At 33.0% G+C, this 24968-nt stretch overlaps 6 protein-coding genes across 11 annotated transcripts; 2 read left to right on the forward strand and 4 right to left on the reverse strand.

The window, feature by feature from the left end:
• On the reverse strand, positions 1–1485 carry LOC126653442 (cyclin-dependent kinases regulatory subunit 1). Its single transcript, XM_050347339.2, has 4 exons — positions 1383–1485; positions 1145–1274; positions 998–1058; positions 1–572 (listed from the first exon to the last, which is right to left on the reverse strand). The coding sequence occupies exons 2-4, from the start codon at positions 1195–1197 to the stop codon at positions 426–428; spliced, it is 261 nt and encodes an 86-aa protein (XP_050203296.1). The 5' UTR covers positions 1198–1274; positions 1383–1485; the 3' UTR covers positions 1–425.
• A 1309-nt stretch (positions 1486–2794) lies between these two features.
• On the reverse strand, positions 2795–4691 carry LOC126653431 (cyclin-dependent kinases regulatory subunit 1-like). Its single transcript, XM_050347330.2, has 3 exons — positions 4477–4691; positions 4227–4287; positions 2795–3560 (listed from the first exon to the last, which is right to left on the reverse strand). Exons 1-3 carry the CDS (start codon positions 4527–4529, stop codon positions 3267–3269), a joined length of 408 nt encoding a protein of 135 aa, XP_050203287.1. The 5' UTR covers positions 4530–4691; the 3' UTR covers positions 2795–3266.
• A 573-nt stretch (positions 4692–5264) lies between these two features.
• Positions 5265–13404, reverse strand: LOC126688368 (uncharacterized). Of its 2 annotated transcripts, none has more exons than XM_050383043.2 (18): positions 11700–13404; positions 11525–11611; positions 11236–11434; positions 11023–11122; positions 10089–10181; positions 9856–9937; positions 9715–9774; positions 9582–9634; positions 9165–9331; positions 8391–8601; positions 7814–7868; positions 7660–7716; positions 7324–7575; positions 6615–6691; positions 6400–6456; positions 6229–6322; positions 5997–6137; positions 5265–5686 (listed from the first exon to the last, which is right to left on the reverse strand). In XM_050383043.2, the coding sequence occupies exons 1-18, from the start codon at positions 13074–13076 to the stop codon at positions 5603–5605; spliced, it is 3246 nt and encodes a 1081-aa protein (XP_050239000.1). In that variant the 5' UTR covers positions 13077–13404; the 3' UTR covers positions 5265–5602. The 2 variants fall into 2 exon arrangements, with proteins under 2 accessions (XP_050239000.1, XP_050238993.1); XM_050383036.2 differs by having other exon boundaries at positions 11230–11434.
• Positions 13405–14381: 977 nt separating this feature from the next.
• On the forward strand, positions 14382–16057 carry LOC126653451 (uncharacterized). Of its 5 annotated transcripts, none has more exons than XM_050347376.2 (4): positions 14382–14493; positions 14611–14706; positions 14778–14915; positions 15666–16057. In XM_050347376.2, the coding sequence occupies exons 2-3, from the start codon at positions 14624–14626 to the stop codon at positions 14905–14907; spliced, it is 213 nt and encodes a 70-aa protein (XP_050203333.1). In that variant the 5' UTR covers positions 14382–14493; positions 14611–14623; the 3' UTR covers positions 14908–14915; positions 15666–16057. The 5 variants fall into 5 exon arrangements, with proteins under 5 accessions (XP_050203333.1, XP_050203308.1, XP_055960282.1 ...); XM_050347351.2 differs by having other exon boundaries at positions 14383–14493; positions 14597–14706; XM_056104307.1 differs by lacking the exon at positions 15666–16057 and adding an exon at positions 15422–15656 and having other exon boundaries at positions 14383–14493; positions 14597–14706.
• Positions 16058–17245: 1188 nt separating this feature from the next.
• LOC126688380 (pheophorbide a oxygenase, chloroplastic) lies at positions 17246–21411 on the forward strand. Its single transcript, XM_050383055.2, has 7 exons — positions 17246–17811; positions 18379–18614; positions 18705–18831; positions 19411–19547; positions 19854–20013; positions 20227–20505; positions 21020–21411. Exons 1-7 carry the CDS (start codon positions 17404–17406, stop codon positions 21272–21274), a joined length of 1602 nt encoding a protein of 533 aa, XP_050239012.1. The 5' UTR covers positions 17246–17403; the 3' UTR covers positions 21275–21411.
• A 1444-nt stretch (positions 21412–22855) lies between these two features.
• On the reverse strand, positions 22856–23500 carry LOC126653411 (histone H2B.3-like). The gene has a single exon (XM_050347307.2). It carries the CDS (start codon positions 23430–23432, stop codon positions 23010–23012), a length of 423 nt encoding a protein of 140 aa, XP_050203264.1. The 5' UTR covers positions 23433–23500; the 3' UTR covers positions 22856–23009.
• Positions 23501–24968: the final 1468 nt, after the last annotated feature.

Here is a 24968-nt window from a genome sequence, read left to right on the forward strand (position 1 = left end):
TATGCAATATCTGAATCCTGTGATATTGAAAAACCAACAACCAGAGCCACAAATAATAAACAGAACAGTAGTAGAAACTTATCTATCGATCACAATCGACCATCATGAATCGACCAAATTCTATCCATCCAACCAAACCGACCACAAAGTTAAACCATCATCATATGATTAACTCAACAACAAACCATGGTTGCTAAAAGGAAGAAGAATAAGCAAACTGCCTAACATGAAATTCTCTAAAGAAGAGAATTACAACAACAAAACACAAGACACGAAATAGGCTAGACAATCCGAAATTATGCATATATGTTTATGCAGAGAGCACAAACACAAAAGTAACATTCTATATTTGACTGACGATTTTTCGACATTGGTATTAGAAGGGTGTTAAAAAAAACTAAACTTGACAGTAATGACGATGATAATCACTTAGCAAGAATTTGTTGAGCTTGATTCTCCTGTTGCTGATAGTTCAATGGCCTCCTGAAGAGCATGATGTGTGGCTCTGGGCGATGAATAGCATAGTGAACCCAGCCACGGCTCTGCTGAACTCCAAGCGCACGCCATTCAGTCTAGTAATACCAAAAATCATACGGAAAACCCGAAAGCGAGAGCATTAATAAAATTCAACTACAAATAATCAAAACTGCATGTGTAACAACAGAAATAACAAGCACTAAGACGGATCAATTAATCGCCTATAATTTGCCTACTGTGTGATTCCGAAGTTAAATGAATTCAAATCAAATAAAATACAAGTTAAAGAAACAAACCCTAACCACCAAAACCCTAAATTAAATACCAAATAATCCTCAAGTAACATGAAAATGAATACTTTTACAAAAATTATAAACTAATCAGGTCTAATAAATAAGATAAATCATATGCAGAAACATAAAAACACAATCATGCAATAGATCCTGAATAAAGCAATTAAAAAAAACTAAAAAAATGAACAAAGAACACATTAAAATTTAAAATAAGAAATGAAACTCACTTCGGCGAGAAGACGATTCTTAGGGAGAAGTTTGGCTACATCAGGAGTAAGAACTACATGCCTGTACAATCAATACAAATTCAGATTAAAACAAAATTAAAAAATAAATCAACTAAACATAACAGTAAATTAATTAACCAATCGAACCTATATTCATAAGTATCATCGAAGTATTTCTCCGAGTATTGGATCTGACCCATTTTTCAGCTAATTAATTAGGGTTTCTTCTCTTTAAATCGCTCACCGGAATCCCACTTCGGAGATTGATTTTCACTGCCTGAAAAAAATGAAACAAATCGGAAACGGAATCAAACTCTCATGAAAATCAATTTAATATTAACGGATATGAAATGATTTGTTTGAAATAATTAGAGAAATTGAGTACCTGGAGAAAACAAAAAAGGAAATGGAGTGAAAAGAGAGTGGGAAAGCAAATATATAAACCAATAATTATGAATTGTGATTATATTAAGAGGGTACATGTGCAAATATGAGATAGTTGAAGGGCGTGAAGAGCAATTAAAAATTCTATATTTGGGATTTATTTATGCCTTTGAATTTTGAAATTCGAATTTCTCCCGCTTTTTTTTATCTCATATTTAATCTGAATTTTTTTTCTTCCAATCCTCAACGTCTCTATATACTAAATTCTTTAATTTGAATGTTTTTTAAAATTAAAGCTTTTGTTTATCTGAACCAATTAAAAAAAGCTGTGATCATCCCATGTATTATACAACGTCAATAAATCGAGTTATTTTTAATTATTTTCAAAAAATAATCACGTAAATAGAAAAAATATTAAATAAATTTCTTCATTGCAATAATTAAATTATAATATTGTTAAAATTTAGTTACAGCAATGTATAATACATCTTCTTTTATACATTTCATTTTGATGTAATATTTTTTTACTTGTTATACTTTTACATTTCAAATTATTATTAATTTATTTAATCATTTTAAAAAGTAAAATAAAGTATATTATCGTTGCATAATTATATTTGAAAAACAACTAAATTTTATAACATTTTATTTAACCGGCTAAATATCAATAAAAGTTAAAATTTTAAGTATCTAATATTAGATAAAATTATAAATAAAAATACTAACATGTAATAAAATTAAAATACAAAAAAAAAATCAAGTTCAGGAAAAAGAAACAATAGAACCTAAAACTCATATATTTATGAGCAAATTACTTACAGGCTTCTGAAGTATACCATAATTAACAGTTTGGTATCTCTTATTCAAAAGTCTACTTAATGGTCCCTCAGTTTTAATTTCGTTAACTGGAAGATCCTTCCCCTTATATCAAAAGTCTACTTAATGGTCCTTCAATTTTAATTCCGTTAACTGGGAGATCCTTCTGTTAATTTGAGGGACCAAATCATTTAACGGATTAAAACTCGGGTACTAAATCGTTTAAAAGTGAGGGGCCAAATTAATAAAATTAAAAGTGAGGGACCAAATCATTCACAAAATTAAAAGTGGGATACCAAATCGTTTGCAAGTAAGTGCTGAAATTAATGGAGGGACCTAACAGTTAACGGAATTCAAACTGAGAGATTATTAAATAGACTTTTGAAACAAGAGGTACCAAACTGTTAATTATAATATACCTTAGGGACCTTAGCGTAATTTACTCTATATTCATCCAAAAAAACACAATAAAGTATTTTGGACCAATCAGAAATACAAAATTTCAATCATCAAAAGTTAGGAATTGGAGATATAAATTTTGCAAGAAGTTCAGTATCCAAACATCAATTTCTTTTTAAACTAATACAAAACTTTGCCTATGATTCTACTCCAATTTCCTTCTACAAAAACAATTTCTTAGCCTAAACAGGTAGATAAATGTAAATATTATGTACATGATATTGCCAAAAGTAGAACCATTTCCTTTACATGAAGGAAAAGACCTAAACAATTTCCTTCCCCAACTTTCACCAAAAAAAAAAAACAAGAAAGCAATTTTGTTCGACGTCCGTCCATCGGAAGCTTCAACCACATTCCGACCTACCATTCGACAATTGAGACTAACTTATGCAGCATTAATGTTCCTAGAAAAACCATTATTTGATGATCCTTCTTAAATTTCATAAACTGCAAATACTGCATGCATGGTCTGTATATGGTAAAATCATCAGTACAAATGATACTCAGATGACAAAAGAATTTTCTACATCTAAATCAAATATTTGAATGTATTAGAAATTTAAAACTCTGGAAGTGCTAAAAAAAATGTGCCTTTTATTAGTGTTTTATCTTATGGGCTGTGTTGTACGGAAACGGAAACAACAAAACGGAGATGCTGAAACGGAAAACAGCAAAACAATTTTTGTTTACAAGAATGGACTATAAATTTAAAATTTTGAAATTTCAGAAGCATTTCTGGAATTAGAAATGAAATGCCGCAATGTAGAATATTTTGCTCATCTTGATTCTCATGTTGCTGGTGGTTTAATGGCCTCCTTAAGAGCAAGATATGTGGCTCAGGGCGATGAATCGCATAGTGAACCCAGCCATGGCTCTGCTGAACTCCAACGGCACGCCATTCATTCTAGTAACACCAATTATCAGAGAGCATAAACCGAAAACAAGAAAATTTATAAAAAATCATAACTTTTAGCGCGTTTTGTTATTATAACACGAACTGTAAAAGTTGACAACATCAGTCAACAACTTTTATCTTTGAAAAATATTAATGTCGGAACAGTGTACTGAAAAACATTTACTCAATGGAAAATAGCTTGGTGGTGTTCTGTTTTGCCAAAACATGAAAATTAATAGCGGCTTTTGTTAAGTTTTAAAGTTTATGTTTTATTTGCAAATCACGTTGAAGATCGTAACTTAATTTGCATTAACTCCTATTGAAACTGGTGCTTGTATAACAACAGATTATAATAACAAGCACTGCTCAAAAATTAATATGGTACAATGAATCACCTTCGATTACCTACTGTAATTCCAAAGTAAAATAAATTTAAACCAGATATAATAGAAGTTCAAATAACAAATCCTAGCCACCAAAACCCTAATAGATAACAAAAAAAAAAACTAAATTGAAATTTTATAATCTACATACACTAAATTTGAAAACCCCTACATGTATTAGATTTCCTTTGATTTAAATTAAATACAAGAATAAAAAAATATATTGAATTAGAACAAAAAAAAATGACCAAAAAACACATTAAAATAAATGAATTAAACAATTAAAACTCACTTCAGAGAGAAGACGATTATTAGGGAGACGTTGTGCTATTTTAGGAGGAAGTATGACATGCCTGTACGGACACAAATCAATATATATTAAAATTGAAGCGAAATAAATAAATTAAATGCAAATATCAGACAACATGTTATCGGTTTCATATCAGATCATCGGATTTAGTTTTTGAATTATCCCGAATTTATTTAATAAAATTTGATGAATTCAAAGAAAAAGAAAATTAATTAAGAAATCAATCAATTACCTATATTCAAAAGTATTGTCGAAGTATTTCTCAGAGTACTTGATCTGGCCCATTGAATGGCTCACTAGAATTAGAATTCTACTTGGGAGATTGATTTTCGTGACGAAACAAAACGATCTAGTTAGTTATTAGAAGATTACAAGGAATGAGACTCGTTTGATAAATATGAAAAAACAAGAAAATCAAGACAACAAAAAGATAAGTGAGCAAAAAACCGAACCAAACCGAAAATAAGTGTAGAGTGGTTAAAATGATTTAAATGGCGTGGTTTGGTTTCTAAATTATAAGAAACACGGTTTTCGGTTTTAATTTGGTTTTTGGGCTCGGTTAATCAAACCAAACTACTAAAACGGCAGTGTTTTAATAGATTTCAGACATACTATAAATATCCTCTTTAAACTCCTAACTATTCATAGCATTTTTATAATTTAATAAATAATTATTTAAAAAAATTGTGGAATTTTTTTTTTTTTTTGAAAAGATTAATAAATTTAAAGGTCAAACAAAACTTAACTTTTAACAATTAATCTAGTACTTTGACAAAATCAACTAACAGAATTAACCTACAGATTAACTTAACCAAACATCATAGAAAGAAACAATCAACTTTTTAAAATCAGGAGAATTAGTAATTACAACCTATAAAAATGGAAAGAAAAATATTAATTATCCCAGAAATCAAAATAATCACACAAAGCACCCAAAACTAGAACACATTATATCCATCCATCCAAAAGGGGCAACATAAAAAATGGTTCATGCAATTTAGACTAATCAAGACCAGAAAATTTCGATCATCAAAAATTAGGATTAGAGCTAAACTTCTCAAGAAAATCAATATCCATACATCATTTCTTGAAACTACTTCAAAACTTTGCCTATGATTTCCTCTTCAATTTCCTTCTACAAAAACAATTTCTTAGCCTAACTGCTTTTCTTCAACTATAAACATCTTCATAAGTGGGTCAATATTAATGTTCTGTACATGAAATCGCCAAAAAGTAGAGCCATTTTCTTTACATGAAGGATAAGACCTCCAAAAAATTTGCTTTCCCCACTTCCATCAAAAAACCAAAACGAGAAAGCACTGTGTACGTGTTTAAACCTTCAACCGCCTTCCGACGAATCATTCGGCACTTCGAACAAACTTATGAAGCATTGATGTTCCTAGAAAGACCATCATTTGATAATCCTTCCTGAATTTCATAAACTGCAAATACAACATTGTATGAATATGGTAGAAACGTCAAGTACAGATACCTAATTATCATGAAAACATGACACGAATGATAATCCGATGATTAAAGAATTTCAATTTCACAATTTATTCTTATGAAAAAAATTGTTTTACTGTTTTCCAATTCAGCATTTCCGTTCGATGCAATATAGCTCGTAAGATAGAACACTAATAAAAGGCACAAAGCATTTCTAGAAACTGAAAAAAAAAGGGCCCTGAATATAGGACTCGACAAGTTTCTATGCAACATAGCTTATAAGGGATCATAGAAAATAGCTCGTACCTCATCATGGGAAAATTTGTTAAAGCCAAATTTATTTTTCCAGATAGATACAGCTTCTTCAGCTGCCGGAAGTACAAGATTCTTCACATTGAGAACTCTGAGTAGCTTTTCTAGACAAGTAAACAAGGCCTGGAAGTAACCCTACTCAAGTTTAAGAGAACAAAACTTAAGCTTGCAGATCGCATAAACAAAAGCAAAACAGGTAAAGAGTATTGACGCATTATCAAATCACCTGTCCCTGTGCTTTGCTACTCGTTGCAACTAAAGGAAGTTCCGCCAGCTCTTGTCCAAAAAAACGAATGATTGCACACGACACCACCACTTGGCTGCATACCAAGTAATTTAGCATAAGGCGTCCACTGTGAAATATAACAAGGGAAACAAATTCATGGACATTACTTACTCGACAATCAATACAGCACAATACATGCCGCTGAGCTCTTGTCCCTTAAAGTTATCTCTACAAAAACAAACAAAAGTGAACTTTCAACAGAAATTATTTTATTGCAAAAAAGCGTTGCTCACAAAAGAAAGAACTGATATAGCAATTATAATGGTTAAAAAATAAAAGTGAAGCTCTAGATACATTTGTACATGCAAATCCAATTGATTGCTTACCCAAAAATCATTGACGTGACGAGGTCATGGTCACCTTTGCTAGAAGTTTCAGCTACAAGTATAGGATCAAATTGTTCCTAAGCTCATAAAACAGAGAAATACATTTAAGATATTTAATAAAGAAATAGGGATAAGCAAATGAAGAAACAGAGCATACACTGGAATCATTTTTTAATCGACACAGGAACACATACAGTAGCATTTAAGCAATAAGAACATTTTTTAGGCATAAGCACTTGTTTTGTATTTGGCATTGGATCTCTGCACTTCTATTTGTCAACATTGCGTCCTTACATTTATATTTTTGTAGACAGTGGATTCCTCCATAAAAAGTGTTGAAGGTGCCAATTGAGACCCAAAAAAAAAATCAATTTAGGGAATTAATGTCAAACAAAAAAATTGCAGGGACTAAATTTTAATATAGTTAAAGTAAAAAAATGAACAAAAAACTCGGAGTCGCACTAGCGTGGCGTGAAGTATACACACTTCATTTCCGTAACGCAGGAACCTAATGTCTAAAAAAAATAAAAGTGGGGGAACATAATAATGACAAATAAAAGTGTGGGGATTCAATAACAAAAAGTGGACAAGTGCAGGGACCCAAATGCATTTTGCCTACTTTTAAAGAAATGAAACTGCATGGTTTTTATAAACTGTAATAATGAACAAATTAAAAAAAATTCTTAATATAGCAAGAGAAGTTACTCACATGTAAAATAGCAAGGGCATCAGAGAGTAACGCTGCAACGTCACTAGAAGGGTCTATTTTATAATTAAGAAGCCTCCATCTCACATCAATATTGCTGCACTCGGTCTCAGCACATTTTTCCTCAACTTTCTTTTTTATAACATCTATACAAGGATCTGGAAGCTTCTCATCTCCCTGAACCACCAATTTCTCCAGCGCAGAATGAATTCTATTGCATTCTGAGCAACAGAACCAATTGCCTTTGGGCAATTCCTGTAGTACACATTGAGTGAGCATTTCTAAATGGAATAAACAGTTGACAAGAGTGAAACTTTTCACAATAAGAACACAGTATACCTTTAGATCCTCCATGTTGTTCTCCTTTAAACAGCCCACATGGAACTCCTTCTCACACTGGATATTCAATTCAAATCAGAGAAAAACATATAACTGAAAGTACATTAAACAAATAAAATTTCAGAAGTACAAGCAATATTTCGAAAAGGAGCACCTGATCACAGAGTAAAACAGTACGAGGACCAAAAATCTTATCAAAATCATGGCCTCTGCAGAGATCAAGAAAATGTATAAGAAAATTAGACTTGAAACCAAAGAAGAGAGAGAAAGGAATCAGAAAATACCGAAAATACTGTAAGAAATCGCAGCTCAGACTCAAGATAGCATTCAAACATTAGAGACCATACATAGTTACGAGTCAGAGCACGGACATGTGCTCTGTTTGGTTTAGATGAATTCTACGAAAATTTATGGAATTTATTTTTAAATGTGTATATTTGTGTTTTGGTTTTGAAAAATTTATTTTAAATTTTTTATAGGATTGGTCGTGTTTATACCAAATGATTTATAAAATGAATTTATTTCCAAATAAAATGAACTGTGAAGTAAAAACTGAACAAACAAAGGTTACTACCCAAGATATAATTTTATTGCATCTCAGAGCATTAAATCTGCCTAATCCTAACAGGCACTAAAATAAATTCACAAAGACAGTAGGCGCTAATAGAAGAGGTAGAAAAGACTGCAGCACATATACAATATACTAATAAAATGAGTTAGTAGTAATCTACCTGCAAAATATGCAGCCACCAAAGTCAGTATCCATTGTTTTGACAATACGAATACATCGCCTTGATATCTGGTCAATAGGATCAATTCCAGCAACTCTTCCTGCTGCTATTGCATTGGCATTACGTTCCACAAACTTCTCTTTCTGAAAGTTATTCAGGCAAAATTTGCAATGCCATTTGCCGTTCGGAATTGCTTGTAGAGATAAACACTCTTGAATCAAAAAAAAAAGTCAAAACCAGAGTTAAAAATTTAGATAATGAAAATAATCATAACTACTCGTAGATCGACGATATTGGAAAATTGAATTGCCTATAATGTGGAATTAACTTTATGGAGAACCTAATTACATTTAGTCTTAAAGCAAGTTGCACTAAAACTGGACAAGAAATTTAAGTTCCGATGAGCCAGAACGTCATGAAATCGCCATGTATAATTCATCAAATACGAAAATTCAGTAAATGGCAAGTAATACGATGAACTCATTCCGTATAATAATTGGTGTTAACTAGTGCATTACATCATTTGCATGATATCTGGTTATTACTTCCCTCCTAAAAGAATCAAATAGATACAGGAAATGAAGCTTAAATCAGAAGAATAAAAAACAGCTGAAAACATTCATTATATTTTTCTTTGCAAACAGAGTTGAGTGATTAATTTCCCTTTTTTATGCAATGTTAAAAGTTGTGCATATTCCATGGTAGAACTGTTTCAACAGAAAGTAGAGACTACCTACAATTTGAAAAAATATTTTAATAGATAGCTAAATGCACCTTTGTGATAAGACCTTGGGCATGAATCGCAACACAACAGATCACCACCATCTCTACAGATCTGGCAGAGGTCGTCATTTTCATGGACAGCAAACTTGCGACTTTTGGAAAGCGATAATGCCAACTCATGAAGAGAAACTCCATTAGATGTGTAAATGTGCAGATAGCTGTTCACGTAAAAGTATAGCTCAAAACTTAGTTAAAGGAAGAAAATGACGACAGAAACAAAGTAAAGATTCCTAATTCCCACAGCTTACAACCCAGAAATTGGCAGTCTCAATGAATGCATGTTATGAATATTAATGACTTGTTATTCATATCATGCCATGCAGAAATAATGAATTAACTTTCGGAGGACTGCTTAGTATAGCCACAAGCAATTCAGACCCAAGACCACCTATAGATTCTGATACTTACGGTTTTCGACGTGAAGCCCAACCAGCATGAGCTTCAAATTGGGAGGGGCTGATCTGTTCATTAAAGGTCAGGCACTTCAAATCTCTCAAACAGTATCAGCGGAAGTAGAAAAGATTAGCAGAAAATAAATTACCTCTGTATTGCAGCAAGAGCAGAATATGCCAGAACCCTTTTTGTATCCAACCAACAGTTTCTGCCCAAAGACATTAAAATTCAGAACAACAATTTTAAAACAAATGTAGAAAACGGACCTTCAATCACTGTAGAAACAAACCTTTCCTCGAGAATAATATGCAACTTCAGTTCCATCCGGCAAAACATCCTCTTCAAAAACCAACTTATGCATACGCAAATCCCTATTTAAAAGATGTAGAATGACGAACAATGTAAGTCTTGTTGACAGAATAATTAGGAAACGATATCCTGAATACTAGAAGTCTATAATAATATAAGAATTTAAGATAAACCAAAACTAATGAAGAGAAAAAGAAAAACAAGAGTACTAACTTTACTGTAAATCTCCCATGACTCTTGCTTCGTGATGTGCTACATTTCAACACACTATCAGATAACGTTGAAACGGGTTGAGGTTTTGGGGTTCTGATACAAGACAAAAAAAATAGTGAATTAATACTGTACAACACATTAACTAGCATTGAAGCTCATTAACAGGCAATGAAGCTCCGTTTTTTATTTATCATGCAGGGTGCAGCAAATAAATCTGCTTGTATATTATGCAGCTATTAACTAGTTTTGTTTGCATATGCATAGTTGTCTATTTACCTAAAATATTAATCCTACCGACATTGGTTCACATGAAGATCAGCAAAAGATGTTTGTTCATGGAAATAAAAATAATTGATGCCCATTATAGTCAATAAATACAATAGTATATAAAGTCAAGAAGATATATGTAGATAAGGTGATAGAGAGAGGATTACGGTCAGTGATAGTCAGAATAGCAGATACACAAACTTTCTATTCATCTTTAAATTTTTAATCAACATAGACAGAAATCAGAAAATATATTACATGCTTAACAATAAATGAGAAACGTAATGGAAAAAAATATAAATCTACCACATGTGACACTGACAGCATAAAATACCACCTAGTTTAAATAATCAATAATACACTTATGCTAGCTATAGCATATAACTCCTACTGGTTTAGAAACAAAAGCTATAGAATAATAGAACATATAATCATGGTCAATAATAAATGAAAAGAGGTACAGTCAGAGATTAACTTTCCATCTGTGGCCAGAAAAATAGGAAGCGACTTGCAAACAGAAGTAATCACTGGCCTCATGAGACGTAATACATGAACTCTTAACATTCATTACAGATTTGAATCACATATATGTTAATTCTGATGAAAACAATATCCTGAATTTTCTAGCCACAACAATTCTGGAAAGCACCAAATATGACACACATACCCTTTGTCTGCATCTGACTCACTAGCTTGGAAATTCCTCAGCTTCATGCAACGACTGCATATTAAAATTGAGTTCCCAGTGTCGGCCTTAGAGAGTGAACCTACAAATAAGAATTAAAGTCAGCAAACTTACCCATTTGTTAAAGTACAATAAGATCTAATCATGTAGAAAATTAAGTTTAGGGGATCAAAGGTTATGTAATGAAACCTCTACATTTCAGACAAAAGGAAGATTTCTTCAAAGATGAAGAACCAATAGAAAGCTGCACATCTTCATCAAAGGTATCCAACGATGCATTCTTGCAGGCATTCATCACATCACGAAGTGTATTCCCATTCTCAAGGAAGATATACTCTGGCGGACGTTTGTTTGCACTACCAGCATGCATCTCAAACAGAGCAGGTGTAACAACCTGTATTCAAAATCAACAAAGAAACACAATGACTCGGACAAACATCATGGATCAAATGTAGAAAGAAATCAAACCATACACATTACTTACTTCATTTCCTTTGCAACTGCTACAGAAACACAGAATCCCTGATCCCCTGATAATCCCCGGCAATGCTGCCTCACCAGCTTCTCTTGCCTGCAATTAAAACGACCTTAGCTTAGAGTTAAACCAAATTTAAACATTGCTGCTACAGGTAATTCATTTTGGCAACATTACGTCATACCTTGGACCCTCGCATATATTTCACTGGTTGCCCCTCAAGTATACCTGAATCAAGAAGTTCCTTTATCTTTGTTGGGAACTTCTTCGATGAATCACTCCTCCACATTTTCTGCAGTGTATTAGAATCCAAAGCAGAAGAAGAACTCCCCACATGATCAACATCTCCAGAACTATCTCTATCAGTGGATTCTTGCACTGCCTCCATCTTAGGCTTCAATAATGACCTAGTAAACCTCCTCACAGGGCTCTTCTTCTCCTCCATTTCATCAACCAAACCTTGCAATGAATCAATACCAACACTTCCCTTGCCATCAGTCCCCTCTTCATTTACATTATTAATATTCTCAACCTCCTTTGCTACAATACTGCACTTGAGCTCTAAAACCTCATTCTTTTCGCTCTGCAAATCCTCCTCCTCCATTGAAATCGTCACCAGCCCACTAACTTCTTCATTCTTGTTCACCAAATTCTCCACATTCTTACAATTTATCCTTGACACACTGCTCAAATCTTCACATTCGTCAGCAATACGGGATTCTTGAACTGTCTCTATGTTAGGCTTCAAAAGCGACCTAGTAAACCTCCTAATTGGCTTCTTCTCCTTCTCCACTTTAGCACCATTCTCATCAACCAAAGCTGGCAACAAATCAATTCCACCATTTCCTTTACCATTATTACTGCCCTCTTCATTCTCATTACTCTTATTATCACCTTTTACTTGAACATCACACTTACTCTCCGAAACCTCATTCTTTTCACTCTTTGAATCCTCTAAGCCAGTAGTTTTGTCATTCTTCTTCTCCGAATTTTCTACATTTGTAAAACTCAGCAATGATCCTTGACTCATTTCTTTACATTGATCCTTGGTACCGGCTTCTCGGACAGTCTCCGTCTTAGTTTTCAGCAATGACCTGGTAAACCTTCTCATAGGCTTCTCATTTTCCACTATACAATCTCCTTCACCATTTTCCATTTTCGAAGCCTTCTCCAATAAAATTGGAACAGACCCATTAGTTCCTTTACTCTTGCATTTCAAATCCGACAGACTCCTAGAAATTCCACAAATAGGATCACTAATTTCCATTGATTCAATCAAACCATCACCACTCCCCAAATCAATGACATCACTGTTTGGATTGGCCTCCTCTTCTATCAAAGCCCTCGCCTTTTTCGACCCAATATTACCTTTCAAACTCTTCTTACCACCATTGCTGACCGGAGAAGCACCACCAATACTATCCCCCCGCCTAGCACGGGTTCTGCCCAATGAGCCGGAAATTTCAGAATGGGCCTTGAAAGCAAAAGCAAACTCCCGTTTTAAACCTGGCCGGACTTTGGCCGCCACTGTATCCTTCTTGTTATCCGTTCCGTTCGCCATTTATTGGGATCAGCTTACGAAACGGTTTCTGGGTTTTGTTGTTTAGCTGTTTTGGATTAATGGGGAAGTCTTTGATTCGAGATTTGAGTCATATTTACTCATATTTGCTTTGTAATTATTTCTGTTTTTTATAAAATGGGTTAGATGGGTATGAAATTAACAGGAGAATCTTGAAGGTTCATAGTAACTGCTTAAAAAGGGGAAAAGTTAGGGTTAATGGGGAGAGAGACGAGAAGGGTACAGAATACAGGTGGGTGGGTTGAGTTGGTTATTCGAGAAGGAAGAAGAAAGGAAAATATAAACGGTTTGAGAAAACAAAAAGATACAGAAAGAGAAGAGATGATGATGGCCACCATGGATGGAATGTCGAAAATACCCTGTAATCAATTTCCTTTAAATTTCTTGGTAAAAGGTACAAAACGACTAGGTTATTTTATTAAAAAGGAACAAATATATCCCACCAAAACTTTACATTTATTTTACTTAATATTTATTTTTTAAAAATAATAAACTCACACCTCAACATAATTATGTTTTCAACACAAAAAAATACAAAATACTATAATACTTTTTTACAAAAAATATCATCTTTAAAAAATAATAAATATATTTATTTTTTAGAGTTATTCATACCTTAAAAAGTATATAGTTTTGTTATAATTTTAATAAAATGTCAATAATTAATTTAAAAAATATATTTTTTTTCAATCAATCATGTTATTTTTAAAAAAATAAAATAATATGTATTAAATTATTTGATATACAATAATACTAGAATTTAATAAACATATAATAATTATATATTTCTCCATCGATAAAATTGTCCATTTTCTTTATTTCTTTTTGTTTTGGATCTTTTACCCATTTTTAATATATATCAAACTTTAAAATTAATTTTATATATTATTTTTATTTAAAATCTACTAATAAACTAATATTTATTGTTAACTATTAAAATATATAAGAAAATGAGTATTTGTAGTTATTTTAAATTAGGATATAATGAAAAATAAATAAAAATTATAAAAATTAATTGTATTAATTATAATAAAAAAAATGTACACTTCTGTAGTGATAGATGTAATATATTTTTTTCATTTTTGGATAGGGGGGATATTTATGCAAAGAATTGAGATATGAGTATAATTGCTAAAAAAATGTCTAGCAAAATATGTTTATTTTTAAAAAGGTGAGGATTTTTGAATGATATTTGTTTAAGAAAAATATCGAAGTATTTTCGTACTTTTAGCCTTACAATTCGTTAAGTTGTGGGTTAAATCGTCCAAGAAAAATATCTACATATAAAGATTTAATTTTTCAATAGTTTCTTGGTAAAAATCCCTTCTTCTACTCGTTGAGTCGTCTTACTTTCATAACTCGTGACCGTGACTCCGTGAATTGAATCAGCATTCATCAGGTTGTAACATACTCAAATTCAATTGAATGACTCGATCAATATAATTTTTTTCTTTTCAGCGTTTTAACAAATTTTCTAAAAAAAATCTTCAATTTTGTGTAAGATCACTGACTGTAGGTTTCAAATTGAGATGAGCCGTAATCGTAACGTAATAGTGGCAACTGGGTTACTAGCATTTGCTTCTGCAGGCTTAGCATTTCCTTTTTACATGGCGTAAGTTCAGTAATCTTGATTTCATCCTCATTTTGTTGTTTTTTCGGTGAAAATTCATTTTCTATTTGCAGATCTTCAAAGAGTAGTCCAGTAATTGATTCTTCAAAGCCATTGCCGCCGCAAGCAACTTTTCGAGGGCCTTATATAAACACCGGGTCGCGTGATATTGGACCTGATCATCGGACTTACCCTAAGAAATGAATTCAAGGGTTAGTTTATTTTCTGTGAAATTAGCCTTCTTTTAGTCTTGTTAATCGTTTGATTCATGTATTACTATATGATTTTCCCTGAATGTGTTGCTGAATTGAATTTCAGCTGCGGGATTCTGAATTGTATAAAGTAGAGAACTTTCGTTGTTTTTACTTGTGTATGTTGCGCGAGATGTTGCGCGAGAATTGTTGAACATTTCATTTCCATTTTTGGAACTACGAACCTTTTGAATTTATAACTAATCTTGCGAAACGATAATGTTTAGCCGTTTTCTGTTTCAATGTTTTCGTTTTGGTGCAACATAGATGTGAAGTTAATGATGTTGCAGTAGTAAATTCTTGGTTTTGATTCCCACTAATCGTTACAAGATGATAATGCAAATCGGCTGAAGGCACTTGATTTTTGTTAATGTACTGATACTTCCTTTGTTGATTGGATTTGCAAATGTCTAAGTTTCATAACCTGTTGCAAGTTTGAAAGACTTAAGATCAGTGGCATTTTGTAGGGGGTTTAACCTACGTTTTCCAGACAGTATTCAAGTTGCTTACAACCGCCTTAGTTTCTGTTTCCAATTCTGTCATCTTGATACCCTTTTCTGAATAATGGTCTTGAAAGCTGCTGAACCAATGATTGATTTTATTCATGTTATGGATGTGCCGATCAGCTTCTTTTATCTGTTCATTTGTCTTGTGGTCTTAAAATCAAATTTCCAAGTTGCAAATTCTGTCTTATTCCTTTTCCATTTCCAGACGTAACTTGAGATGATTTGGTTCAAAAACCAATAGCATAGATGAAGGCATGGCGGATTTCAGTTTCATATATGAATCCGAAACCATGAACACGTGAGGGCAGCATTGTTGGGGCTTCTCAGAAAAAATATCTCATAGGTGATCTCAAGTTCTGAACATAACAAGGAAGTCATTTTAGTTCATTTTCATTGGAACATAGTATTATCAGTGAGGTAGCTGAAGCTCAAATGTAATTGCCTTTGTAACTTTGCGGATTCTTGTTAGTAGTTAGAGATGAAATCTTGATCGGTCTGGATTTATAAATGCAGTTATGCACTGTAATGCTTGCAATGACTGCTCTCTTTCAATATGCAGTGCACTTCACTTCTCAAATATGCAGTGCACTTTATTTCTCCCCTGAGTACATGCCGGTAAGTGGTCTGCAAGCCTGGTATATTTTTCTTTGCTTGAACAATTCACCCATGATTCCAGTCATCTATAGGGTGCATTCAATAGCTATGTGTCTATGAATATCTATGTTGCATGGGAATAAAAGTGGAAAACAGCATTTCTTTTAGAATATGTTATAAAGATGAAGGTTTCGAAACTCAGAGGTGTTTTTAAAATTAAAAGGAAATGTTGAAACGCAGAACACGGTATATTATTGTAAAATATAGATGAATATATATAATTCGAAAGTTACTGATCAAATGAAAATTGTATATTTACAAGTGTTTGAAGGAGGTAATAAGAATGGCAACCTGTTATGGATTTGAAATGGGAAATGCTTATATTCATCGAGCATGAATAGCTAGGTTTAGGCAGTTGGCAATGATATTGCTGCTATTCATGCCCTAGTTGCTCATAGGTAGTGATGTGCACTATCTGGGTATTAACCAAATTAACCGATCGAAGCGAATTGAAATTGTAATATGGTTCGATTATGGTTAAAAATTTCAAAAATGTTAATTCACTTCAATTTGATTTTCAGTATGGAACTTCTTTATGTATGTATAATGTTGTTTTTATAATTTTTTGGAAATCTAAAGTGTTTTGTAATGACAATTAATATTAAAATTATTTTTTATTAAATTCAGTTATTTAACTAACCAATCGAATCAAATAATAAATTTCAGTTTGGCTACAATTCGATGTATATATTTTGATTGTGGTTCGATCAACAAAAAAATTAAAGAAATTTGATCTTTATTAATTTAGCTTAGTTCGGTTCGGTGACCTCGTCAATTTATCAAACAAAACAATGTCAAAATAGCTCATATTCACATGCGGTGAGCTGAATTTACTCAATAATTTCTCCTAATTCAGACCAACGGACGATCTTATGCAGTGTGATGTTGGTAATCTGCACATGATTGTCACCACATTTTTTAGCGTTAATTGTGGTCAAACCTTTTCTAAAAATAAACACAAGTGACGGAAGAATAACTAAAAAATTTTATATCATCTTTTTAAATAATTTGAAATTTTTTTAATACTATTGGCAAATTTAAATTACTCGAAAAAGTTGGTGTGCAATGAATTTGAGGGTTCACATTAGGCAACAGATGTTTCATTTTCATGTAACTGGCAGTAACGACTAGAAAGAGAAGAGATGCTTCCACGCTAACAATTCAACTGTACAAATCTTGCACGCAAATCCCTCTCTTTTTGTCTCTTTCTCTCACTACATTTCTCATTTTCTCTCACTACAAAAAAACCAAATTTATTCATAAACAAGTCAATAAAAAAATAAAGAACCATGGCTCTACTTGTTTCTGCTTCTTCCATACCCAATTCCAAATTCTTAACACAAACCCAACTCAAACATCCCACCTTTTTCTTTAACACAATCTTCGCTACCCCAAAATTTCCCAAGAGAAGGCATAAATTTTCTCCGCTCTGTGTGGCGGCACCTCCGTCGTCTCCGTCTGTAGAGAAGGCGGAGCAGGAGTTTGGAGTCTATGATGAGAGTGGAGAAGAGAGTGGTGAGACGAAATTTTCATGGAGGGATCACTGGTATCCGGTTTCTTTAATTCTGGATTTGGACCCTTCCTTGCCTACTCCGTTTCAGCTTTTGGGTCGAGATTTGGTTCTTTGGTTCGATTCGGCTAATCAAGAATGGGTTGCTTTTGATGATAAATGTCCTCACAGGCTTGCTCCTTTATCTGTATGTTTTTTAAGTTCGGTTTTCTTCTTTTCTAGAATTATTGGTGTATGTTGCATAGCTAATTCAGTGTCTTAAGAACAGAACAGGATCGACTAGTTCAACCTGTTCGCATGGAAACTGGAGTCTGTCTTGGTTGATTCTTTCCTATAAAGGTCTTTAAACCGAAGAATCGTGAGAACCAGAAACCATTGAACATGTTAAATCATTTAAATTGTTTGGTTCTTTATTTGCTAGTTATGGTATATACAATTTACTAGTTTTTTTATTGTTTTGTTAGTTACAAATTTATACTATCTGTTTTAAACATGTAGTCTTGTTCTGGAAAAAAATTATATATCATATATGTTGTTGAAACATCTTTATTTTTTTAATTAAATCGCTGGTTGAACCAATGGCTGCACTGATTCACAACCTGTTCGATTTTTAAAACAGCGCTTGGTTGTGCTTTACAGACACAGTTCGTATAATTGGGTGTTAAGAAAGACATGGTTCGCCATTTTGTCTTGGCTATCAAAGTACAGAGTTGTTGGAATTTGATGAGCTTGATAGAATTCCTTGTTTTTGTAGGAAGGGAGAATAGATGAAAATGGGCATTTGCAATGTTCATATCATGGGTGGTCTTTTGACGGGTGTGGATCTTGCACGAGGATTCCTCAGGCCATGACAGAAGGTCCTGAAGCTCGCGCAGTCAAGTCTCCTAGAGCTTGTGCAACTAGATTTCCTACTATGGTGTCCCAAGGACTTCTCTTTGTTTGGCCAGATGAAAACGGTTGGGAAAGAGCGCACGCCTCCATACCTCCAATGTGATTGATTCTTCCCTTATTCAAATTAAATTACTGAATTTAAAGTCGCTGTGCTATTCAAAATCATATATTCTCGTTTTAATTGTTTAGGTTACCTGATGACTTTGATAAACCCGAATTCTCATCAGTTACGATTCAGCGTGATTTGTTCTATGGTTATGATACGCTCATGGAGAATGTCTCTGATCCTTCCCACATTGATTTTGCTCATCATAAGGTACAAATATAAACGAGGATTTAGTTATTGTAGCATCCGGGGGTTTCAGGAGTTACTGCTTACTACTTAATTTAAACAATCCCCAGTGTCACATATTCGAGTTAGTTATATTGAACATCCAGCTGACAGTAGACATCAATGAAAGTAACTTGTTGAAGTGATATGCCCGCAAAATAAAGTCGCACTTGTCATTCTATGGAGAGAGTTTGCATGAAATTCACTAGGGAAAGAAGTGTTAACCGGCTGCGGAAGCTAGAAGCTTAATCAATTTTTAGATATCATTGAGAATTTAAAGTAAATCAAATTGATCAACACCAATAAGATGGTTCCTGATGGCCATGCTTATCAATTAAAGATATGTTTTCAGACACTAAAGCATTCATAAGGTTTTGTTTAGGGTTGCATGGTTATTTATAGGAATCTTTGTTTGTTTGTACTTTAAAATTATTTGTTTATCAATAGTTTCTTCATGTTCCCTCCATAATTAGAAAATTGCTTCAGTGTATGCTATCCATTCTGAGTAATCTCTTATCAGACATTTATGGTACTGACTTCTTTTTTAATTGTGTCAATGTACAGGTTACAGGAAGGAGAGATAGAGCCAAGCCTTTGCCATTTCAATTGGAGGGTAGTGGCACTTGGGGATTTTCCGGTGCCAATGAGGGAAATCCACGGATCAGTGCTAAATTTGTTGCACCTTGTTACTACATAAACAAGTAAGTTTACCCTAATCATAATGTTTACAAGCAAAAAATTAATGTACCTTATTTGCATTACATGTAATCGTTGAATTTGAGAAATACTTCTATAACTTTATTGGGGGCCATCTACCCGAGAGAGTAAGTTCGAATGTTGGTGCAATAGGATTTTCTTGTGTATTTGTGGATTATCATAAAGACTAGGTTATCTTGATGTCCTTTGTAGTTCAAGGGCAGTGATGGCCTACATTTTCTCGAACCGATGTGAAAAGTTCCTCTCACTGAGGCATTGTTAATTTAATGCCGTACTTTCTTTTTTTCCAGAATAGAGATAGACACAAAGCTCCCTGTAGTAGGTGATCAGAAATGGGTTATATGGATCTGTTCCTTTAATGTGCCAATGGCACCTGGGAAAACCCGTTCGATTGTCTGTAGTGCTCGAAATTTCTTCCAGCTATCAATGCCGGGGCCTGCCTGGTGGCAGGTGTGTAGCGTTCAGTTTTTTTCCTTGCTTTCTTATAGTCCGGTTTTATTAATTTTTTGTTTGCAATTTTGAAAGTACTCTAACAGTTGAAGCTTTCTGAGGGCATAGCCAGTTGCTCGTGATGTTTTGTCTTTCAGTTTCGGCTGCTGCTTCTACGGTTTAATTTCCTTAACTGGTTAATAATGTTAATCTCATTATTTTTGGCTATGTCAGGTGGTTCCTAGATGGCTCGAGCACTGGACATCAAATCAAGTATACGACGGAGATATGATTGTTCTTCAAGGTCAAGAGAAAGTTTTTCTCTCTGAATCAAGGGGAGGTTCATCCGATGTGAACGAGAACTACACAAAACTCACATTCACACCCACTCAAGCTGATCGCTTTGTCTTAGCCTTTCGTAACTGGCTGAGGCGACATGGAAACAGTCAACCGGAGTGGTTCAGTTTTAATGCTCAACAACCTTTGCCATCGACAGTCTTCTCAAAACGTCAGGTAGGACTGAAAAATTCGAATTAAACCGTTTATCCAAACCAAACTAAATTAAGTATATTCTGACTCCATAAAAATAGTTTTAAAAGATTTGTTAGAGCGTAAAAGAGTAGACAATTTAGTTTTTGATTATTACTATCAGTTAATCAAATCGAACAAAATCAAACTTTAAAACGACTCATTTTGATTAATGTATATGTACATATAAAAAAAACTATATATATTAATTTAGTTATTATGTGTAATTTTGGTTTAAATCTATATTAACTAAATAAAATGAACCAAACCAAAGAAAATTGTGAATTTTGATTAATTGAGCTAGGATTTATGTGAATGTATGGCACAGATTGATTTTTATTCTCTCTTAAAGAATGATTTTTTTCTTACATTTTACTTAAACAAACCGAATTGTGCATGCTCCTTAATGACAGACACAGATAACATAATTGTTTTATATGTTAGTTGCTAAGGTTCGGGTCGCTATTATTCCTTAACATGGTTCTATACTGTGATGCAGATGTTGGACAGATTTGAGCAACATACCCAGAAATGTTCATCCTGTAAAAAGGCATATGCAACATTCCAGACATTGCAGAAAATTCTGATTGGCGCAACGGTTGCTTTCTGTGCAACAGCTGGAATTCCCTCAGATTTGAACTTAAGGATCGTCTTGGCTGCGCTCGCAATTCTAAGTGCTGTGTCAGCATATATTTTGATACGACTAGAATCGAACTTTGTTTATGTTGATTATGTACATGCGGAAATTGAATAACCCATTTCTAGATTCATCAGTTTTATAGGTTATTAGAACAAATTTTTAGTGAAAGTAAAAATATAGAAAACAGTGTCTTATATGTACAGAACTATTGGTTTTGATAAATTTTATAAATTAATTTTTTTCTCCGGTTATTTCTCTTAGCTCATAAAAATTTAAAAGTATCTGCAGTTTTAGATATGAGTTAAATCATATAAATGAAGGTATAATTGATGAAAATGGGCATTTGGAATGTTCATATCATGGGTGGGCATTTGATGGGTGTCGATGTTGCGTGATGATTCCTGAGGCCATGCCAGAAAGTCCTGAAGTTCGCGCAGTTAAGTCTCCTAGAACTTGGGAACGAGGACCGGCCTGCATACCTCAAAAGTAATTGATTCTTCCCTATTTTCATGTTATCTTTATGTTTTTTTATGATCATTTAATTGCTGAATTTGATGTCACTGTACTATTCAAGTCATGTTATTATTTTGATTGTTTAGGTTACCAGATGACTTTGATAAAACCAAGTTCTCAACGGTTATAATTCAGCGTTATTTGTTCTATGGTTATGATACGCTTGTGAAGAATATCTCTGATCCTTCCCACATTGATTTGGCTCATCATAAGGTACGGATATGAACCGAGGATTTGATAACATTAGCTTGCGGGGTGTTTCAGAAGTTGCTGCTTACTGCATTTTTTAAGTAAATCTTAAGCTTTAAGTCGAGTCTCAAATATCTTAGTTACATTGAACACCCGGCTCCTTCTAGACATAAATGAAAGTAACTTGTTGAAGCTGTGATATGCCCGTGAAATAAAGTTGTACCGGTTCTATGTACGAAGTGCACATGAAATTCGCTAGGGAAGGAAGTGTTCAACTTACTGCGCAAGCTAGAAATTTAAAATGGCTTGAATTATTGGACGTTGTCGAAAAGTGGTTAAAGCAAATCTAATTGATCAATACCGATAAGAAGCGTCCTGATTCTCTTGCTTATCCATCACCAATATGTTTTCAGACACTAAAACATTCATAAGGTTTTGTTTGAGTTTGCCCATGCCCATTTTATTCTTCGAGCCGGTGCCAATGAGGGAATCCACGGATCAGTGCTAAGTTTGTTGCTCGCCTTGTTATTAATTGCCTTTATTGCAAATTGTTAATATAAAAGTGTTGCTTTTTATGCTTCAAGAATCAAAAGTGTTCTTGAGTTTTGGTAAGGAAATCAAACCTTGTTAAATCTGTCATGACCTCGTGTACTGTATGCAAAAATTGAACCAACCCAAATCAAACGAACAAACTGAATACATTGGTTTGGTTCTGTTCTGTTCAGATCAACTTGAAATATTCTAAATCCTTGCAAATCAAGTGTAGTTCCGTTGTAACAGAAATAATTTGATTTGAACCGAAATGACCAAATTTTTGAAATTGGTCACTCTCATTTCTCATTTTCACAGTTCGTACAAATTCAAAACTAACTGCAAATTATTAATGACTCATCTCAAACGCGAAATTTAAACAAAAAATCCATTTAAAAAAAGTCATCTAAATCAAATTGGTAGATTCTCAGTTTAATATACATATTAAAAATAAATCAGCTGTGAATGAAAATGGAAGATTTCATTTAAATTAAAGTCGCTGACATTAGGATTTAGTTACAAGTAGCCAAAAAACAATTAAACAAGACAACCTAAGAACATCAAATTAACACAGAAGGATGACAATCAATCTACAGATTCAGTCATCGCCACAAATCTAAGAACTGGTGAACTTCGTCACAGCCTTTGTACCTTCAGAAACAGCATGCTTGGCCAATTCACCGGGCAGAACCAACCTCACAGCGGTCTGAATTTCCCGAGATGTAATCGTCGGCTTCTTGTTATACCTAGCAAGCTTGGACGATTCTTGAGCTAATTTCTCAAAAATATCATTGATAAAACTGTTCATAATCCCCATAGCTTTGCTTGAAATTCCAATGTCAGGATGAACTTGCTTCAGAACCTTGAAGATGTAAATCTTGTAAGTCTCTACGCTCTTCTTGGACCTCTTCTTCTTCTTGTCTCCGGCCACCGCATCCTTGGGCAGTTTCTTCTCCGCCCTTGGTTTCTTCTCCGCCGCTGGTGTCTTCTCTGCTATTGGCTTCTTCTCTGCCGGCTTTTTCTCTGCTTTTGGTGCCATTGGGTATTCTTGAAAAATTGAAAGTTTTTGATTTTTGTTGAGAGAAAGAATTGGTGAGATGTTGAATGAGGTTTTGTGGATCTGTTTGCTTATATAGAAAAAGAGGGGTGTGATTTGATTGGTTGGATTTATGTTGCGCGGATTGGTGACGTGTGAAATGTGTAGCGGATTTTTGGTTCGAGTTTTGCACTTTTGTTTTGATGATACACGGATCGCGGACATGGACCGTAGATTTGATGGGAAGAGGAAATGGACGGATTGGATTAAGGCTTTTTAAGTTTCTGTAAAATTTTGAGTTTCCGGCATTCGAGTTTAAGGCGGGATAAATGAAATTTTTTAAAGCTGGTTTTGGAGCTAGCTAATTGATTTGTATTTTTATTGTTAAATTCAAATTTTAATTTATTTATAGTAGTATTCAACATTTAAATGAACTAGTCGTAAACCCGCACATTTGTGCGGAATCAAATTGATATTTAATTTAAATAATAATTTTATTAAAAAAATTATTACTAAAAGTGTTAAAAGAAACTAAAAATTTATTTTGTATAAACTGATAAAACAAAACAAAATGAAAATAATTCATTTATAATAATTCTAGTAATAAAGACTTAATTATAATACTAATAAGTCTACTAATAAATTGTTTTGTAGCATTGACTATTTATGGCACATTTCTGCATTTTATTGAAATTTTATTTTTATATAAACTGACAAATTTTGGGTCGAATCATTCACAGTTTATTAAAAGTATTATATAACTTAATATTGCAAAACAGACTTCTTTTCTATTATTTATGTAGATTGTGTATCAACTAAAATTCAATGCATATAATCATACTATATATATATATATTATATAGTATGCTTTAATTAGTTGATTTTGATTAAATTTGAATTGTAGAGAATAGTTTATAATTTTAAACGTTTAAGTATTTTACTCCATCTTTCAATATTGTCATATTTTGGTTAATTAATTCTTTGATATTTTATCATTTAAATAGAAAAGTACATGTTACAGAAAATATATAAGAATAAAGCTAAAGGAATGTACGAAAAATACAAAAAAGTTATTTTTTTATTTTTTTATTATTTAAAAATTCAAAACATGAAATGATGATCGCTTATCTTTATGTGTTTAGAGATATATGAAGATAAAGGATTAAAAGTCAATTTTATCTATTAAAATATTATGAATTTTTTTTTTACCAAATATATGGAAAATCACTTTTGAAAAGTAAGTTTAATAAAAATTAAATAGCTAAAATTATAATAAGATCAAAGCAGAAAAAAGACTCCTTAATATCCAATTCTTAAGATAAAACCACATTCACCAATCCAAGTCTTGTCGTAGAGCAATATTATATTACTTTAAATTGAGAGAGATTAACCATGATAGCTATAAATAGATTAAAAAAATTAAATTATGCAAGCAACAATTTTATAACCAACTCATCCATTGTATTGAAAGATTAAAATAAATAGTAGAAAAATATGCTTATAGAAAACATTAAGCACTATTCATATACGTGTCCAACT

Source organism: Mercurialis annua, linkage group LG1-X (assembly GCF_937616625.2).
Source record: "Mercurialis annua linkage group LG1-X, ddMerAnnu1.2, whole genome shotgun sequence".
NCBI classification, from domain to species: Eukaryota; Viridiplantae; Streptophyta; class Magnoliopsida; order Malpighiales; family Euphorbiaceae; genus Mercurialis; species Mercurialis annua.

Bases quoted from the DNA above. Each gene is read 5' to 3' on its own strand.
- LOC126653442 (XM_050347339.2), bottom strand. From the start codon at position 1,197: ATGGGTCAGATCCAATACTCGGAGAAATACTTCGATGATACTTATGAA. The intron at 1,059-1,144 runs GTTCGATTGGTT...TTGATTGTACAG, and splicing joins GATGATACTTATGAATATAG to GCATGTAGTTCTTACTCCTG. The intron at 573-997 runs GTGAGTTTCATT...TGGTATTACTAG, and splicing joins AGAATCGTCTTCTCGCCGAA to ACTGAATGGCGTGCGCTTGG.
- LOC126653431 (XM_050347330.2), bottom strand. From the start codon at position 4,529: ATGGGCCAGATCAAGTACTCTGAGAAATACTTCGACAATACTTTTGAA. The intron at 4,288-4,476 runs GTAATTGATTGA...GTGTCCGTACAG, and splicing joins GACAATACTTTTGAATATAG to GCATGTCATACTTCCTCCTA. The intron at 3,561-4,226 runs GTGAGTTTTAAT...TGGTGTTACTAG, and splicing joins ATAATCGTCTTCTCTCTGAA to AATGAATGGCGTGCCGTTGG.
- LOC126688368 (XM_050383036.2), bottom strand. From the start codon at position 13,076: ATGGCGAACGGAACGGATAACAAGAAGGATACAGTGGCGGCCAAAGTC. The intron at 9,938-10,088 runs GTTAGTACTCTT...TCTTTTAAATAG, and splicing joins CATGGGAGATTTACAGTAAA to GGATTTGCGTATGCATAAGT. The intron at 7,576-7,659 runs GTATACTGTGTT...TGTGTACTACAG, and splicing joins ACAACATGGAGGATCTAAAG to GAATTGCCCAAAGGCAATTG.
- LOC126653451 (XM_050347376.2), top strand. From the start codon at position 14,624: ATGAGCCGTAATCGTAACGTAATAGTGGCAACTGGGTTACTAGCATTT. The intron at 14,707-14,777 runs GTAAGTTCAGTA...TTCTATTTGCAG, and splicing joins GCATTTCCTTTTTACATGGC to ATCTTCAAAGAGTAGTCCAG.
- LOC126688380 (XM_050383055.2), top strand. From the start codon at position 17,404: ATGGCTCTACTTGTTTCTGCTTCTTCCATACCCAATTCCAAATTCTTA. The intron at 17,812-18,378 runs GTATGTTTTTTA...TTGTTTTTGTAG, and splicing joins ACAGGCTTGCTCCTTTATCT to GAAGGGAGAATAGATGAAAA. The intron at 20,506-21,019 runs GTAGGACTGAAA...ACTGTGATGCAG, and splicing joins CAGTCTTCTCAAAACGTCAG to ATGTTGGACAGATTTGAGCA.
- LOC126653411 (XM_050347307.2), bottom strand. From the start codon at position 23,432: ATGGCACCAAAAGCAGAGAAAAAGCCGGCAGAGAAGAAGCCAATAGCA.